Source organism: Battus philenor, unplaced genomic scaffold, assembly GCF_028537555.1.
Source record: "Battus philenor isolate CCGP_79_NKW_IND1 unplaced genomic scaffold, ilBatPhil1.0.hap1 SCAF_1, whole genome shotgun sequence".
In the NCBI taxonomy this organism is placed as follows: Eukaryota; Metazoa; Arthropoda; class Insecta; order Lepidoptera; family Papilionidae; genus Battus; species Battus philenor.
In genome coordinates, this window is record NW_027181661.1 from 7,668,560 (window position 1) to 7,687,067 (window position 18,508).

An 18,508-nucleotide genomic window follows, 5' to 3' on the forward strand; every position below is an offset into this window, starting at 1 on the left:
GATTAATTAAGTAGAACTTTTACTTAGACTTAAGGTAAAAGTTTTTAACGTGGTTTGTACATTTCAAACAAATTAATTTCATAAACATTTACGATGAAATTTCGATAATATCTCTATAAAAAACATGTCGCGACATACATTTTATTTAACATCATTATTTTAACCGTAGGACGGTCACATAGTTAATGGGCTTTCCTCAAAAGACATCTAATAGGATAGGTGGGAAGCGGTTCGTTTCCAGTGTGATCCGACTATCTTAAATTGGTCATAAATACTTATTTTTACTTTTTATAGAAAAACAAAGAGTAGTTTTTCGTTACATAATGTTTACGGAGGGCGGCCTATGACCAGCAGTGGACGACATACGTCTGAAAAGATTCTTGTGATGAAAAGAATACATAAACTTTATTATTTTTATTACACAGTTCAATGCTGGAGGAAAATATTTCTGTATTTTATTTACGTCTTTTTATATGACTCTTCGTTAATTAAATGATATTTATGCAAAATCGTAACGTAAAAAACATATTCTATATTCATTAAAGTTATAAAAATATTAAATAAATATATTGAATTAATGGTTGTTTTAGCGTTCACGTTTTCATTATTTATATACCTATCGCAGGATAGTTTTATAAATTAAAAGATTAAGAGAGTGAAAGATTGAACAAGGAAAATAAATTACATGCGAAAAAATGGCAGTATTCGATATCGCTTAACTACATAAATTTAAACAGAAAAGAAAATTATTTCTTAAGCAACATTCGAAGTCTTATATATCAGTCTAAGTTTTCTTTTATAAATGAAATCTTTTCTATCTTTACTTAGTTACAATTTAAAATCCGAAAAACGATACGTATCTGTTAGCAAATTAACGCATTTCTTCAATAACAAATTTTTCTGCTCGTGAAAGATGTTGTATGAAGCCGACTACGATTCGTCCAGAACCATCGTACCGTACATTGGCTTATTGTAGTTATGTTATTTGCGATGTACCATATAACCCTGTGTAGCAAACACGGGTAAGATGATACGCATGGTTTTGAAAATGAATTATTGTCATTGGTTAATCATAACAATATAAAGATGCTTTTACATTGGCGGAAATGTACCATGTTTGTCAAAATACAACAGTTGATGTTGTATTTCCGACGATGCTAAAATCTGTGGCTGTATTTAGATCAACTCGTCGTTTTAAGTAAAGTGTTTTGGAGAACATTGTCAATAGATTCTTTCCGAGAAACAAGGTTATTTTTTACAAATGGCAAATAAATTGGAGTATTATAACATGGGCACAAGAATAAGGTGTACGTTGCAAACAGAATTAAAGCCCGAAAATCAATAATGTTCGAATCAAGCTATTACAAAGTTTATTATTTATTAAGTGACGAGCGGAAAAAATTGTATCAAACATGTTCTAGAGATCAAACACCGAAAACGAATGCCATGAATATATCAATTACTAAATAGATATATTAAATTATTACTTGCGCACCTACTAAAAGCAGTGATGTGTATATATACATACATACACACATATATATATATATATATATATATGTATATATATGTATGTATATATATATATATATATTTCATTATAAAAACATTTGTGTGGTACCAAGTTACTAAACTTCGTAGACGATAAAATGGTAAGTTCTACACTGATAATTTATTTACTTCAAATTAAAGCTTTTCGTAGCTAGAAGGAATACAATTAATTTTGAATTTTTGGTTTTCGTTAGTTGAATTTTATGTGCGCTGTAGACTTTCTAGTCATCCGGCTATATCTATATAATACACATCCTATGCTATGTTTGCCGCCCAGAGGTCTTCACTTCAGAACCTAAAGGCGGCAGCAGCCATCAATTCAGTATTATGTGACTGACTTAAACTTACCAATCTACCGGGCTACTTCGGTTATTTTCGTTAAACAACGGATCTCTTTCTCCCTGATCGATCTCGTAAATATACCTTGAATAGAGCCCAATATATTTTATATTTTTATATATTTTCCAAGAGATAAAGATGATAGATGATCGAGACAATAGAATTTTTACATTTTAACATATACATACATAAAACATATATTTATATAGACTGTAGGAGCTACTTAATAACCCGATCACTTTCGGTTCACTTTGTAATATTAACAACGTAAATGTACACTGATCTTTCAAGTAGGTATAGTCCTTTAAATTGAGCATTTCATTGCAACCAATATCTGTTTGCCTGAAAATTGTGTTAAACGACACATTCAAGCTTATAATGGTAGCTAGTAAGTTCATTAATTGTTTTAAAGTGATAAGTGCAAATTAGAATATGGAAAAATTTGTATTTCAAATCTCTAACTTTTCAGTGTAATGACTCGTAAATATTTTGTAAGGCCAGGTGAACTCCCTGCTCTCTCAACTTTACGATTTAAAAGTAATCGAGGTGAGTTGTCTATGCTGTAAACAATGCCATTAGACTATATAACGCTTACACATTGTCATACCAACACTATGTAAAGTAACGATGTTTTGCTGAAACAATGTAAGACCGAGCATTGGATACTTATCATAAAGAATGTAGTCTCAATATATTATTACTATTCTTGAACATATACTAATCAATATAAACACCTTACAAAATTTATAAACAGTTTATACTATCAACATTCGAAAATATAGATTGATTAATGCATTTTTATCATTTTATTTACAACCATCTGTTTGGAGCTGTCACACAATCCACTTTATTATTTATGATCTGGTCATATCGTCTATGTTTAAACTAAGAGTCTTTTTAGCCTTTTTTAAAATAAACAATAAATTTTACTGTTCTAAAAACTAGACTTCTGCAAAAATAAAGTCATGTACAAGCTATATCAATGAAAAAAACTATTGCAAACATATCACTTTGAATTTTAAACTTTAATGCTCCAAGACACCGACGTGTGGGAACATGTCAAAATAGTTTTCTATTGTTACAGTTCACAATAAGTTGCTGGAGAACTTTATATTTTACTTTTATATTTAATTTTAGTTTAAAAAATAAAAAAAAATACCTTTGAATCTTTTTAAATGCCTATGAAATATAAAAGCAATTTAAAATTATACTAGATGTTGATGAGGGAAAGTGAAAAAGTTTTATAAATTTTTACTGCATATTTATTCGTATTTTTATCCACATAAGATCGTTTATAGAAGCCAGTTACGTACGCAATGGGAATACAGAAGCTCAAAAATTGGTAGAAACTACAATCAGATTTAGTACTCCTATAATGGCACCATGATTTAAGAAGAGCCCACAAAAAATCAGACTATTATTATTTATGAAAAAATTGATTTTTGGTTACTATAAATTAATTGATAACAATTGAGCTCAACATAGAGCAACAAGCTGTGGAAGCCCAGCGGAAGAGAATTGACAGTTGCGATCGTAGGTCGCGGGTTCGATTCTCGGGATGCAATTTTATATAATTCACACCATGTGCAATAATTATATAGACTTTCCACTGCTCACAAACAATTTTCAAGAAAATGGCCAGCGGCGTCCCATAATGCCACACTGCGATCGCCAACCTGACTATCAAGTGTGGTAATTATAGTATATCCCCATATTATATACATATCAGGGGAGGTGTGTGCCTTGCAGTGGTGTTTATAGGCTGAAACAACGACGACAGTAGTAGTGCAATTATTAACCAAACTTTATTATCTCTTAAAAAATCCTTTACACTATAACAGGATTTTTATTTAATTACATGATAATTTAAAGGTATTCCATGCAAACTTAATACCGTACACGATTACCCGGAAAAGAATTACTCACTATATGGAGTAATTGTTGCGATTTTCGGAAATATTATGACAGTGACGTTAATATAAAAAACGATGGTGTCAAAACATTTTCTGTCAGATATCATTTATGCCTGCCCTCTCCAAATTAATATTATCATATAATTTGAATCAAACAAAAAAATTGACACCTCTTAATTATGTATTGTACATGCATACGTAGACGGGATTTAAAACCACGATATTTGATGGCCAATAATGCTTGAAATTAATTACTATTGCTTTAGTGCCGATTCCCCCTATCTCCCTTCAAAGGATGTAATAAAAAACCGCCAAAACGGCGTGCGTCTGGCTGTCAGTCCGTCTGTGTCAATCAATTAGACTGGCGTAGAGCGCAGACTGGCACGCAGCGTCAAATCTGTGGCCCCGCCCAATATTGATCAGTCCCGCCCAGTTGCGCTGAAATTTGTAGTGCGCCGTTTTGCCTCCATCTACTCTTTCGTTAGCTACCCTGTTAAGAGGTATCACGTTCGCATGTTTTGCGTGGAGCGTTGAATTAAATGCAATTTCTACCATTGTCAATAGAGGAATGCATTCGAAATGCACCACACAATTTAGGGAAATGCGATTCTCTGTAAGCCGAATTCAATATACGGCACACCGGTGGAAATCGTACTTTAATATTATATTAAATACCTACTACACACATTCACTTTAAAAACAAGCTACTTAAGATCATTCTGATTAGTAATTATATCTACAAGATCTAGAAGAATTTACTTATTTTGTAGACGTAAAATATTATAAGTTATGATCATTATAAAACAAAATTTTCTGATGGCTAAGATATTGACCTTATGAGAATTGATACCCATGACCTTTAATACTTAACCCAATAATACTTACATATTACTATGTAGCAAAAGAAATAGAGGAGAGTTCTATAAAAAAAAGCGCACCTAATTTAAAGTTATTAACGCATCTTTAATTCTTAAAGTAAGATAAGTGGAAAGTGCTCCTGTTAACTATCGCAACGTGAAACCGTACCTACTCTTAAGAAATTGCTCCATCGGTAATAACAATTAGATGTTAACGGTTATTGTAACTGCCCGCCACTAATGCGCCATGCTATTTGCTGACGTTGGATAGCCTCCCTTTTACGGCGGCCATTCACGACGCAACCGTTGGACACAAATGGAATAATTAAGTTAATTCATTAATGGTTTTGCATTTGCCACCTACACATATCATAATCTTAGAACTTACTGGTATCGTGTCATAATCTTAGAATATCACTGTATCATTTATATGCACACGCAATTCTTGCATTACAAATCAAAATTATATTTACTTTTATAATATACAAATTATTGTCATACTTGACATTTTGTTGCTGATCAAAATATGATTATTATACCATATTAATGAACACTTATATACCGTAATAAAAATTATGAATTCTGGTAGAAAATTGTAGAATTTGATTCTTTTTTCCCGCTTCAACAATAGATCATTCAATTTACCTTGAAGTGACAGTTCTGCTACTCTTTGTGCTGCAGTGTAAAATAATATTTGATCTTATCTGATCTGATGAGAGCTTATGTTTTTATACCATCCAGTTCAGAAAAGAGTTTTATAATATAGTATATAACAGAAAAAAAACCTTGAAACAGCAACTTTTTTTAACGTTTTCAAGGTTTATTACATCTTCGAGTATAAACCCAGTAGAACACATTTTGTTTATTAATCTTCCTGAATTTAGTTTTCCGTGCAAAAATAATTACTTGGTTATCAATATTAAAAAAGTCATTAAAATTAAGTAACTTATTTAGAAACTTATAAATTCAGTAAATTTCTTGTTACAGATAGATAAGCACAAAACATATGTTTTTAATCCACACGGCATTCACTAAATTTGATTATAAGAATGATTACGATTTATTTCAACATGTTACATAGAATAATAGCTGTCTCCCGCCCGCTTCGCGTGGCCGGCACTGCCTTTTTTTGGAGGTAATTTCATAAATTCCATTCTTGGTAATTTTTAACACTCTAAAAAAGTTCTAGCTAAGTTTTATATTAATGTTTTAGTATTATATTTTATTTAATGAACGCCTCTCCTACTTTACCTTCCCTTTACGGGTGGAAATTCGTAAAATCCTTTTTTTACATTCCTACCAAATTTAAAGTCTCTAATTCCTATGGTTCCATAGATAGCGTGATGAACATAAGTGTAGTTCCCTTTTTATATAGAGTAATTTATTATAGGTATGTAGCCTTTAAAGAGGTGAATGTATAGTTCATTGCTGCCAATCAATGTTTCGTCCACCCTAACCAGAAACCAATAGTTTAAGTTAATGTAAATCACATATAATAATATAGTAAAAAAACGTGTTTTCGTTATTAGGATTGATACACATTGAAATTAATTATCGTTAACTATCTATCTATACAGACCTTTTTTTAAAAGTTACTGACCTGATGCTTTTCAATAGAAAGAAAATAATGTGACATTTTTATAATGATCACTTCGTACAGGTTGATTTAACATAAGTGTGAAAACCAGCCATTTGTCAGCAAACTTTAATTTGCTGATAAATGGGCTATGTACTCGCCCCTTTAATGCTTTTTCACCTATTACTAGTGTTGGTATATATATAAGGGAATTTATACCAAGCATTTCTTTAATCGCAATACGAACATATCATTAAACCCCAAGACATCTTAAGTACTCCAGTATCTATAAAACAAAGTGCTTCTAATACCTAAGTGCAAAACCAAGACGTTTGGGGTAGTAATACGACCGTCGTGTTTCTAATGAAACCCGCTAACGATTATTGTTACAGCCTGAACTGATTACCCAACCAGTAGCTACCTACGTTAAACGAGTTAGGTCCGTATACAACCCAATTAGAGTTCTAGCAACTAAATTAAACATATTTAACTGGTAGAATGTATTTGTTAATTCTTAAAGAGGAAATCTGTTGGTTGTCTTTTTATTTTTATTATTACAAATATATTATTAAATTCACTTTACTTTCTTTTACCAAATAATAAAGACCCAGTTAGAAGGGTAACGTGATTATAAGTCAGCCTTTTTATTACCGTACGTGTTCTCTTGTATTGAAAAAAACATACAGACATGGTAGTTAATGCTTGTCTCTATTTATTATCAAAATAAAATTTTGAATTTAATGTGTTAATATGAGTACGATACACTTTAAAAAGTTTTTCGATAATTCTGGCTATATAGCCGCCGAAGTAAAAATCCATTAAGCATACATGTTAAACCTCGTTCAAAACTGCCGATAAAGTGCACCCCAATTATCAATTCACAAAATCCAGCTCGCATCCGAGTCTTTTAAAAGCCGCCTCCCCCTCAAGACCCCAGCCCCAAAATAACTCCTCTCCAAAGCATTAAATACAATATCTTTAAATTGCTTCTAAGTACCGCTACCCTCATTGGATATTTTTATCGTCATTACCATAATCTCCGATACGCCGTCTCTTTCCTTCTTCACTCATTATAGAATGTCATCTCTGTCTTTCAAAGCTTTAAAATTTCTTGGCAAATTTAAGGCTCATTCTCTCATGATTTAGGTAAGATTGTTCAAAGTTCTTAGGTACTTTGGATGCGATTAGGCTGCTGTAATTGCGGGAATAAGCGTGAGTGTTTCAACATTTTTTTAAATTAAAAACTTCCTACTTCGTGTGAAACTGTTCAGGTGGCGTGGCACCGATAGCCGTGTACATAAATTAAAACGTCAGCTTTCGTAGTAATTATTCCGTAAACTCGCGTCGGTGTAGTAGCGGCTTTAATTGTTTTCTGGAATAAATTATTCGACTAATAGCGAACGTAAACGTGTTAATAAAAATTCTGCTTATGGAATTAAGTAAACAATTTTTCTAATTGAACTAGTTATTACTAGACGCCTATGGACGTATAGGTGTTTATTGCAAGTTTATGTTCTGTACATAGGTACTTTGATTTAAAGAGAATCCTACCTTTGTACTATTTCATCACGAGGTATATATTTACAGACGAACGACATTGTTAAGGTCTTCGGAAGACGCTGGATGCACACCGCTTCGAGACGAATAATATTAACGGCATATTGCAGCGGATTGGCAAGTTGAAGTGTTATTTGGCAAGTTTTATAGCACGCAGAAAAGGCCGTTGGGGCCTTAATATTCTAGTGTAGAGACCACGGACTGGCAATAACAGCATAGCGGTCCACAAGGTGGACAGACGGCGATCGCTGCTAAGCGATAAAAAAAATTAAAATTTTAGTATGTTTTGTGTTTTTGTTAAAATGAAACATAAATGTTTCACCGGTGATAGAATACGTAAACGTCGATGTCTTTGTTCAACAGTAGTTAAAATAATCCTGAAACAAACGCTCGGTGTTAAAAGTTTTCAGTAGGCTCCGGATGGGGGTGTGGGTGGCAGAGGCCGGTGGAGAAGGGTAGTCCCTCCCTTATTTAGTCAGGCCATTTAACAGGCGCGGCAAAGGGCTAAGAATTAATTATTTACGCAACCAGGAGCGGAGTCGTGCGGAAGATGTCACATTGAACTCTGGACGCTCTTATATTTCGCAGAAACGTTTTTCGGGCGCCAAAATGAAATATTGATTCCGTCACTTCAAATGCAAACTCTGTTTTATTTAAATATTCACATATATTTAAATACAATTAATCTATTCCTTTATTGTTCAATTTATAACGATGTGTTTTTTCATATTTAACGATGTTATTATTATTATTAGATATTTATCCGTCTACTGTTTCCGTACTATGGTTGTCTGGAAAAAATTGCCTTGTGTGATAAGACCGCCTATTGTACTTTTTTCCTAACTATTACACATCTATGTATAAATTATCAAGCGTGTCCTATAAAGAGTATTAAATGAAATAAAAAATATTAAGAACAGTCACAAATTAGTAAACCAAGAAACTTTATTCAAATATTTACGCTTTAAGATACAACATTGAATAAAAATTTAAAATAAAATACTTAAAAATGAAGTTAAAATTTGGCAATGAGTAAAAGAGGGCATGTATCTGTTTAGAGTGGGACTAGGAGTCATGATTATAGGCCTTTAACTGCGTCGTTAATTAAATTATATAAAAATGAGACTTAGGTAAGTGTTTATTTTTTTGGCATTGATAACGCCTAAACTTTAATAAAATATTATATCCTTCTTTATGTGTTTAAAAATTTATTTTAAATCATTGTAATGATTTCATTTCAAAACATGTATTTTAACCATTATAAAAAATATCTTTTTTTATTCCTTTATAAGAAATATTTATTTGGGACTCGCGAAAAATGTCAATTTATGAAAAAATGGATCGGTCTAACAAATTGCTTGGCCATCCCTGTATTATAAAAGGAGTCTAAGTATCGACGAGCTTTGCAAAGAATTTGTTTTTTGAATGGAAAATCTGTTTTACCTAAATCTGTTGTTGAATGAATTCAGAAGAATCAAAAAATGCACAATTTCAATCATCATAATCTTTTCGGCTTTAAGACATCCACTGGACATAGGTCCCACCCATAAATTTCCTATAGAAACGAGTAGTCCACCTTAATCCATCTTCTTTTGACTGATATAAAAAAGGACCCCGGTCTGCGGTCCTTAAGCGGCCTTATTCATGATTCGATCGCAGGGAAATCCCGAGCACAGCCAAGGTTCGTTGAACAACTGCTAGCTAGCCAATAATACCCAACGTGGCGTCTACATTTCACTGCCATAAAGTCATTATTGATAACACACAATGTGCGATATGTAATTTGTCCGGCGCCATATCAACTTCCCTTTACTAGGCTAAGTTATTTACTTGCAATACTATACGTTTACAAAGAATACAACACATGTGGCGCATGAAGAGAATGTAATAAGTGGACAAATCAACTCCGGTATAAAAAATACCATATTCAATTTACATAAAACTAAATACACGCCCATTTCAAGACAAATGAAACCTATAATTTAGCCATTCCTAATAGTTTCAAAGAAAATTAATATTTGCCTAACCATTCGAAAGGTCTTAAAGAAATGTAAACAACTTTGTGGGCTTACGAATGGCTGCCTCGGAAACACGTGATGCATTTAAGTGTTAGTGTAGTTTGTACGTAACAAATTGAATGTTTACAAAACGAAATTATACCATTCCAGTATGTGGACATTGTAATCGTTTTTTACATTATTAATTCAGTATAAATGCAGCGACGAATGCATAGGCTAAAGGCTCCAGGTCGGCAACGGTTGTAGTAAATTAAGTATGTATTATCTTCATTTCAGCCGTAGGACGTGACTGTTAAACATATATCTAGCTTCCCATATATCTAGGGGGATGCCTGGATGCATTGTATGTATCCTGTATTCCTATAGCACTAGGTCTAAACGGTTTGCATCCTGTGTCAATCGAAGAACTTAACAAGGTTGTCTGTCTACCTTTTAATTGGAGGTCCGAAACTCCACTTGCCAGTCCCCATGGTCTCCATTCCAGAACCTTAGGGTCCCTTCCGCCATTTATTCTGACCGATATGTGGCTTTTCCAATGCCACTTCAAATTGTCAATCCGAAAAAATAAACCAAATATTATACTAAGTCCTTTATAATATCTTTGATATATTTTTATAAATAAAACGTGCTTGCAATGCGTAAATCGCAAGAATAATAATTATTTGTGTACTAGTGTTTTTTTTTATTATAATCGTCAACTCTTTAAAACCTATGCCAGTAGTTACAGTCGGTAAAGAAGATTTTAGATGCATGTTACAACCGTAAAGAGATTAATTTTTACTAAAACATTTTTTTTTAAATATTTTACTATTATTTCATTACCTTTTATTTAACTCTCTACGGATACTTTGGATTATATAAACTTTTATAATTAAAATTATTGTTTACAAATCTGCATGCAAAATCATAATATTCTAAACGAGCCCAGGATTTTCTTTGCAGAGTCGCATCCTCGAGGACGCATCCTTGATGTGCAACTCGTGGTCACCGAGACATAACGTAAGTGAAATTCATAACTACATTCTTATGTACATAAATATTTGATTATAATTTTTCTTTATCTCAATAATTTTTATTTATTAGTAAATTGCTCTGCGAACAACTGTTGCGATCTTTGGCCAAAGATTACACAATTTATTTAAATTACATGCTTTTGCGTTTACAGCTATAACTAATTACTTAACGTAATATAATGTACGTAAGGTAATGTAAGGCATGATTTTATTAAAAAGACGTTTTTAACGTTTACTGGAACCGTTTTCACTTGTTTAATTGATTATATTCGGCAAAATTATCATCGAGAAATAAATATATAAAATATTAAAATATTTATTTGAAGAATTTTCGTGTTATTCTGTCGAGTATACTCTAAACAGGTGTCGTACATTAAGAACGATTTGTTAACGCAACTTATTTATTTATATTTTCTTATTCAATTTATACTTAAATGCTTCTATCGAAAAACGCTAAAAACATATTATTAAATATTTTAATTAGTTTTAAGTTTCCTTCATAACCTTATGAATTTTAAGTAATGATGAATAGACAACTATGTTGTGATGTCAATTCTTCCTAGTATCTGACATATCTACTCTATACTTACATTAAAAAAACCGAAATTATGTAGTGATGTATATCAGCGGTAAGTTACATAATTAAAAATAAGTTCTTGTTTATAATATCAGAGCCAATCGAAAAACTGTGTAAGTGCTAATAATATGATTCGAAATGTTTTTCTGACTTACTATGAAATATATATAAAGAAAATAGGCGGTGTCAATTTTTACTGAATTGTATTATTCCACCATGATAAAAATATCGATGATTTTTTTTATATTTTACTAACTAAAGATGTTACCTTTTCAAAATAATACAACTCAAAATAAACAGGTTACAATGGTATAATGGTTTAACTTACTTTTCAACTAATTGTAAAATGTGGATAGCCTGTGATTATTACCGCAACGATATAAGTACTCAATCACTAATTGTACTCTGGGGTTATTAACACATTGTATATAAAATGCATTTAATTAAGAGTAATCAGTAAAAGTAATTGCATTTTACATGATGCGAAAATAAGTCTGGTGTGAAATGTCATGTAATTTTTTATAATATTTTGCAACTGTATTTTCAGTATTACCATTGGTTCATTAATAAAATATTAATTATCACAACGTGATTGGAAGATAAAGCGTCTTGTTTTAAAAATAAATAAAATCATATTATAAACTTTGTTCGTACTTGAAAAATAATTACACATTATCTGAACATTTCGTAACGAAAATATTGAATATTTTTCAATTTATATAAAAATTTCGCAAGATTTTTTTAGCTTTAGACGTATTAAATAAAAACTGTTTAGTGCGAATTTTTTTTCGAGAATATTTTATATTTCTCATCTTTTTTTTCCGTTTTTTAATATTATTCTTTTTACTCTTTTGTGGTTATTCGAGAACATTGTGGCATACACAAACTATTTTTTAACTATAAATGTTTACAGTACCAAATTCAAATGCCGTAATGCTTAATCATCAATATAATGATTAAAAAATTTCATCAATTATTTAGACAGTAGGACGTCTACAGTTGGAAATAGGCTTCCCTAATAGTTTTCCAAAAAGACTGGTTGGCGTTTTCTGACGACATTAACAAGGTTTTTAGTTCACCTTGTGGGATGACGTCTTGCGATATATTTGCTTACCACTGACCCCTTGGTTTCCAGAACCTTAAAGTCTAAGCGGCCATCTATTCTATGTGGCCTGACAATTGCCACTTCAACTTTAAAATGTTAAAATTTCCTTAATCTCAGTATTTATAACATAAGTATAATTTATAGGTTACAACTTACATTAACTTTTTAATTTATTTACTTGTTATACATATATCATTTTAAAAATTTATTTTTAAGATTTTTATTGCTAATAAGTTTACGTATTATTTTTTTTTATTTACGACTATCTTTGGTTATACATCTGGATGAATTCTTACCATTTTATCGGTTTTACACATCAAAAAATGTCGGATATTTGAAAACAGCTACAACGAGAGACGTAGTGAATATGAGAAAGAGATAAGGATTTGTAAATATCAAAGAGAACGCTTAGAGGAAAACTATGAATAGGAAGACCTCTCTTACAACTTCACCATTAATATTACTGATCTAGTTCTATCGGCATAAATTACGTTTTTGCTGGATGTATTTTTTTAACAAAATCGGGTCAAACATAGTCTTTATATAACAATTGAAATAACGAAATTTGACATAATATATCTATAATAAATTGGTTATTCGTATTATATTCAACAATCAGACATAAAAAGAGGTTCCTCGTTACCTTATAATTTACGATTAAAAAATTTGGGTCTCTCAGTCTGTGAAGCTTTTCCATTATTGACTGCTTATTTCAAGAAACAAATCCCTGTTTAATAAATAAATATAGAAATAGTTTAATTTTAATCTTAATTCTACGAGTTTCGTTGAAGGAATTTATAATAATTTTAATGTCATTGTTTTATAATTAGGTCAAAAAGAAAATTAACTAAGAAATAAAAAATTATTATCATTCAAGTCCCATGAAAAAAAAAAACAATTATTATTTGCCTCTTGACCTTTTTGCTCTGGATAAGTACGATTAAATAAGTGGATAACGATGAAATCAATAAAAAAATGAATACTAAAAAAAGTATTTGTACCGGGCGTGAGATAAATTGTTATTATTTTTGACATTTAGACTCCCTCTGGTATTGTTATATGGAATCTATTAAAACTCAATTAACAGAACTAAAATTGAGTATCGTGATATGTCATGTTTGAGAAGTTGCCGGATTGGAATACAGGAATGTAATAAGAAAATTATTTATTCCTTATGTGATTACTTCTTGGGAATATCAATTATTAAATAACTCTCTCGAGCCCATTCCATGCACGAGTGGAATGAAAAACAAAAATCATGTTTCACTTTGGATTTATAATTGACACGGTTGTTTATTTTCTGTAAAGCTTTTCTCTTATTTAAATATTAACACATTTTCTTTTGTATAACATTGTTTAATGGCGGATATAACGCTTTGTAAGAAAAATTCTCTGTCAACATTCGAATATAGAGGTATAATAGGAGAAATAATAAACACAATAACTAATTACTAATAAAAACATATTTAATTCGGAAGACATAATGTATACATAAATTCCTCATGTACATATTCTATATAACATACAAGTAAAGTGAAGATAATTATGGCCATTTCATTTCTATTTTGTGTCAAGACTTCTTTTCGAATTTATTACGATACGCTATCTTTAATTTCGCGTATTAATTCCAAAATATGGTGTTTTAGAAAGTAAAACGCACTGGACAATTTTAGTATAGGGCAACTGAAACCGTTGTAGCGCGCCCTAGGTATGCGCGCCGAGAGACGGTTCGAGTATCGGCCGCTTCGTCGCGTCAGCACATCGTTGACGATCGTGGCGGTGGCGCTCATGTTTCTCTCTTTTTTAATTTTTTTCCTCGATCCCCACCGTGCAGAGCTTACTTAAGGCGCGGTACAGCAGTGTCGGTAGCAATATATTTAGGAAGACGTTGTAGCCTTTTCAACGGCTTGTCCGCCAGGGTATCGCCTGTTACTTATAAAAAAGTGTCGGGAAAACGCTTGACAAGATTGACATTAGGATCGGTTTTAAACTTAGTACCAAAGAGTAAAGCCTTAATATGATCATAGCCATAATGACCAGCATAACCCTGTTGTGACTGCTCGCTTCAGAATTCTGGACCATACACTATGGCCGAAATTTCAGGATATGAACATCATTCATCTATCTAAGCGAGCGGTTGTGTAAACGGACGACAGATTTTATAGCTTTCAATTACCTGGAGGTTTTAAGCAAATAATTATTTTTTAGAGTTTTTTTATGAATCTTGTCAATGAAAATCGATGTTGGTTCTATAAGAATGATTAAACAAAATTTAAAGATTTATTCGGGTTGGGATTTTATTAATGAAAATGTATTATTTATTTTAAAAAATGACAAATTTGCCCGATGTATACTTAAAATTTGCCTACTTAATTAGAGCGATGATAAATAAAAAATTTAGATTTCATTTATTATGTAATATTAATATGGCGTTGATAACCAGACAAACGTAGATATATTCCTCTTGTCCCGGGAATAAAATATAACCTATTACACTATTTCCTTGGTGATAGAAGTAACGAATATACTTAAACTGACTAACGAATATTAAAATATAATAAAAATAAAAGCCCAAAGTTTAATCTTAATCAAATTTCATTAATTACTTTTTTATTAACACTTTTAATTATTTTTTTTAAGTTCGTGAGTGTCGTATAAATAAAAATCGTTATTAATACACTTGTAGTTACGCCGTCTGAATGATATAAAAACATATTAAATAAAGTCACGTAAGGGGAATAAAATTTCAGACGAAAAAACTGCTAATCCGCATTAGGGTCGTATTGTGGATCCATAGCCTAAAAACTTCTTTAAGTAGGAGTGCTTTACACAAAAATTACTTCAGTGTAAAACAAAATTTTAAGCGGAAGCGACATGAAGAGGCTAATTTTATAAAGTAGTAAAATTTTACGATACAATAAAAATAAATGATCATATAAATATAGATACAAAAAATCGTGAACACTATCATTGTAAAAGACAAAAAGAATTCAATTCAATTCAAAAATCTTATTCAAAATATGATGATTTGCATCTCTTATTGACACTAAGTTAAGTCTATTGTCTATTTGGTTGATAAGTGCCAAAGACGCATACATTTCCCATAAAAGGATTTACTAACTTAATGAAGTTGAGGGTTCATATGACATTTCTACAAAAGATTCCACCTGAAATGCCCACAAAAACCCTCTGAGTGGTCACCCTCTACGCATTGTAAGGGATTCCGGTAACTCTGTTATGAACTATTTTATCCTTCCTACACTTCCTTGCTATTTCGACTAACCCTTCCCGGGGTATGGGTTGTTCACTCTATCTCTAAAATTTCATCTCATCTTGATATTACGATGATTCGAGACCACGTAATTTTAACAACACCATACCTAAAGCACTTCACGTCTTTCGTATAAATAAATAAGAAATTAATACTTAGTTTCAGAATTGGTTCATAACTTATCACCATAAATAACTTAACTAAGATTTTTTTGGTTTCGGGGATGTGACAAGATACGATGCTGTTGGGGGAAGAACAGGGTTATGTCGAATTTATAACAATAAAAATCTCCTCAATGATCGCGGCGAACCTAACCTAACCTTATACTGTAAGCGAAAAATTGTTAGTGACTATCACCAGCTGTTAAATTTCTGTTTAAATAAATAAAATGAATATTTAATTGTAAATAGTGTGGATGATTTAGTAACACAATTATGACGTCATTCATGGATTGCACTTGTTCGTGAATCTGGACCACATCGTGTGAGGAACCATGGATTTTCATGGAATTAAGGTGCTGTTTTCACCCTCTGTTGTTCCGGCCAACATAATCGCCGCGGCTAAGTGCACATCGCATAATACCATTTGTTCCAAAGCGGCAGCGGGTGACTACAGTGACAGGCACACGCGTTTTTGTTATTTAATTATAAAGTCACACTGTCTCACAGGCTTTAGCAAATGATTATACTTGTATTACCCGTAGATTAAAACAAGTAATAACATGAATTATATATCTAAGGGTCGGAAAATGTACGTGCTAATTACTACCCGAGGACTTCATTTACGCTGCGGCTGGTCGGATTATCTCACGAAATTAGTAAATAAAATACTCCTCCACATTTTCGCATAGGATAACTGTTTATTTTGCAACTATATTGTTGTAAATGTACTCCTTACAGATTTCACTAGTGTCCATTTTAATGATAAAATTTATTTTCTAATAATTATTTCTAGTTTTCATATAGAATACTTTTTTTGGTTCAAACATTTAGGTAAAAATATTTTAAATTGTTAATATCATGTCTCAGATATTGAATAGCCTATTTATAATTTTTATGAGAAATATGAGTTAATAACATTAAAAAAATTGTACAATTAGCGTGAAATTTATAGTAACTATTGACTTTTTTTGAAAGGCATTTCGGTAAAATCAACCAATAATACAACGTATATTTATTTATTTTAATGATCATTACATCAATGTTTTGACGTTTCAAAGATGCTTACCCAAGTTTATTTGAAAGATTAAATATATATAAAAAATATTTTCACAGTACATAAGCTTTAAAGTAAAATTTATAATGCGCACTTTATTACGCGCCTGCAGTAGATAAAGCCTATATCTGCTTAATCGTGCACTAAGGCCCCTCAAACCCCCAGCTTTTACATCTCTCTGACACTTGATACAGACATTACGTGGCACAGATGTATCAAGGGATCAGGAGATGTCGCCAGTTAACCCTAAAATGAGAACGTTGATGAGTAATAATACTAATGGATTATTTTAGTGTACGCTGAATCGGTAATAAGTATACTCTTAGTTATAGTTTTAATCCATCATAGAAATGCTCTTCGCTGTATTACTCTTTTAAATTATTTATTTACTGTATAAATATTTATTATGAATTTACCGTTAATATGACCTAGGATTTAACTTTTTGAACTGAAAGCACGATTTATTGTATTCCGATGGCTTCAATATGGATTACAACCTACGACATTTTTTCAAAAATATTAACTTTTATTTAGTCTGGCCATAAACGGTGCTATTTCCATGAATTAAAAAGAAAAACATTGTGTCAAATTTCAATTAGAAATTTATTCTTCTGCTAAGAATAACAAACCTTTTTCATGTGTTTCAGTCAATTTTTTTATGTTATATTATTTTAATATATTCTTCATTTTGAAGTAGGGTGATGAAAAAACCGTATTGCTGTATCTGACTTCATCAAAGCTATCGACTGACGCCCAGTTTATCTTGTTTGTCTTAATCCACTGGATTATGATTATTGTCAATTTTAGAGTGAATGCCATATAAAACATTAACATAATATATTTTTCCATGAAGAAAGTGCCTCACTCTATTGATAACTGGCCACAAGTTTTAAAGGACTATATGAAATAATGGACATGATTTTAAATGAGATTCATATATATTTGACATGTTACAATAACGAATTTATATAAAAATATTTTTATAAAAAAATATTTTTTTTGAATATTTTTTGGCTATTTTATGTAAAGATGTTAAAATGATTTTAAATATAGAATATCATGTAGAAAAACTGTTGAATTGTCAATTCTATTATTGATTAAAATTAATATATATGTGGGACGACTTTGGTATATATGTCCATTTGCCATTTACAGAGGTTTCATATGCGATGTCGCGCCAAGTGAGCTTTAATATTGCGTGCATCATTGCTAATGCGCTCAAACGTGCCGTTTCATACATATATACCACCCGTTTAACTGTTACTTATGTATTGAATATTCTTCCTTACTGCATGCATGCATGCATTACTGGATATGTTGACGCTTAAGCAAGTATATAGAAAATCAAACATTTTTGTTATTAATTTTCTAACTTTTCAAAGTGTTTATGCCTATTGTACGTGATTGCATGTTAAAATAGTTTGTTTTTTTTGCAACCTATACGTAATAAACCTATACATATATGATTTTGTTTAAAATGCTTTCATTAAATGGCCATTAGATCTGTATATAAAGG

General features: G+C 31.2%; 1 protein-coding gene across 1 annotated transcript in view; it reads left to right on the forward strand.

The window, feature by feature from the left end:
• Positions 1–18,508, forward strand: part of acj6 (abnormal chemosensory protein 6) — a 47,008-nt gene that overhangs the window by 16,442 nt on the left and 12,058 nt on the right. Inside the window, exon 2 of the mRNA XM_068763401.1 lies at positions 10,754–10,810. Coding sequence (XP_068619502.1) covers positions 10,754–10,810 — 57 coding nt within the window. The remainder of the gene's footprint in view (positions 1–10,753; positions 10,811–18,508) is intronic.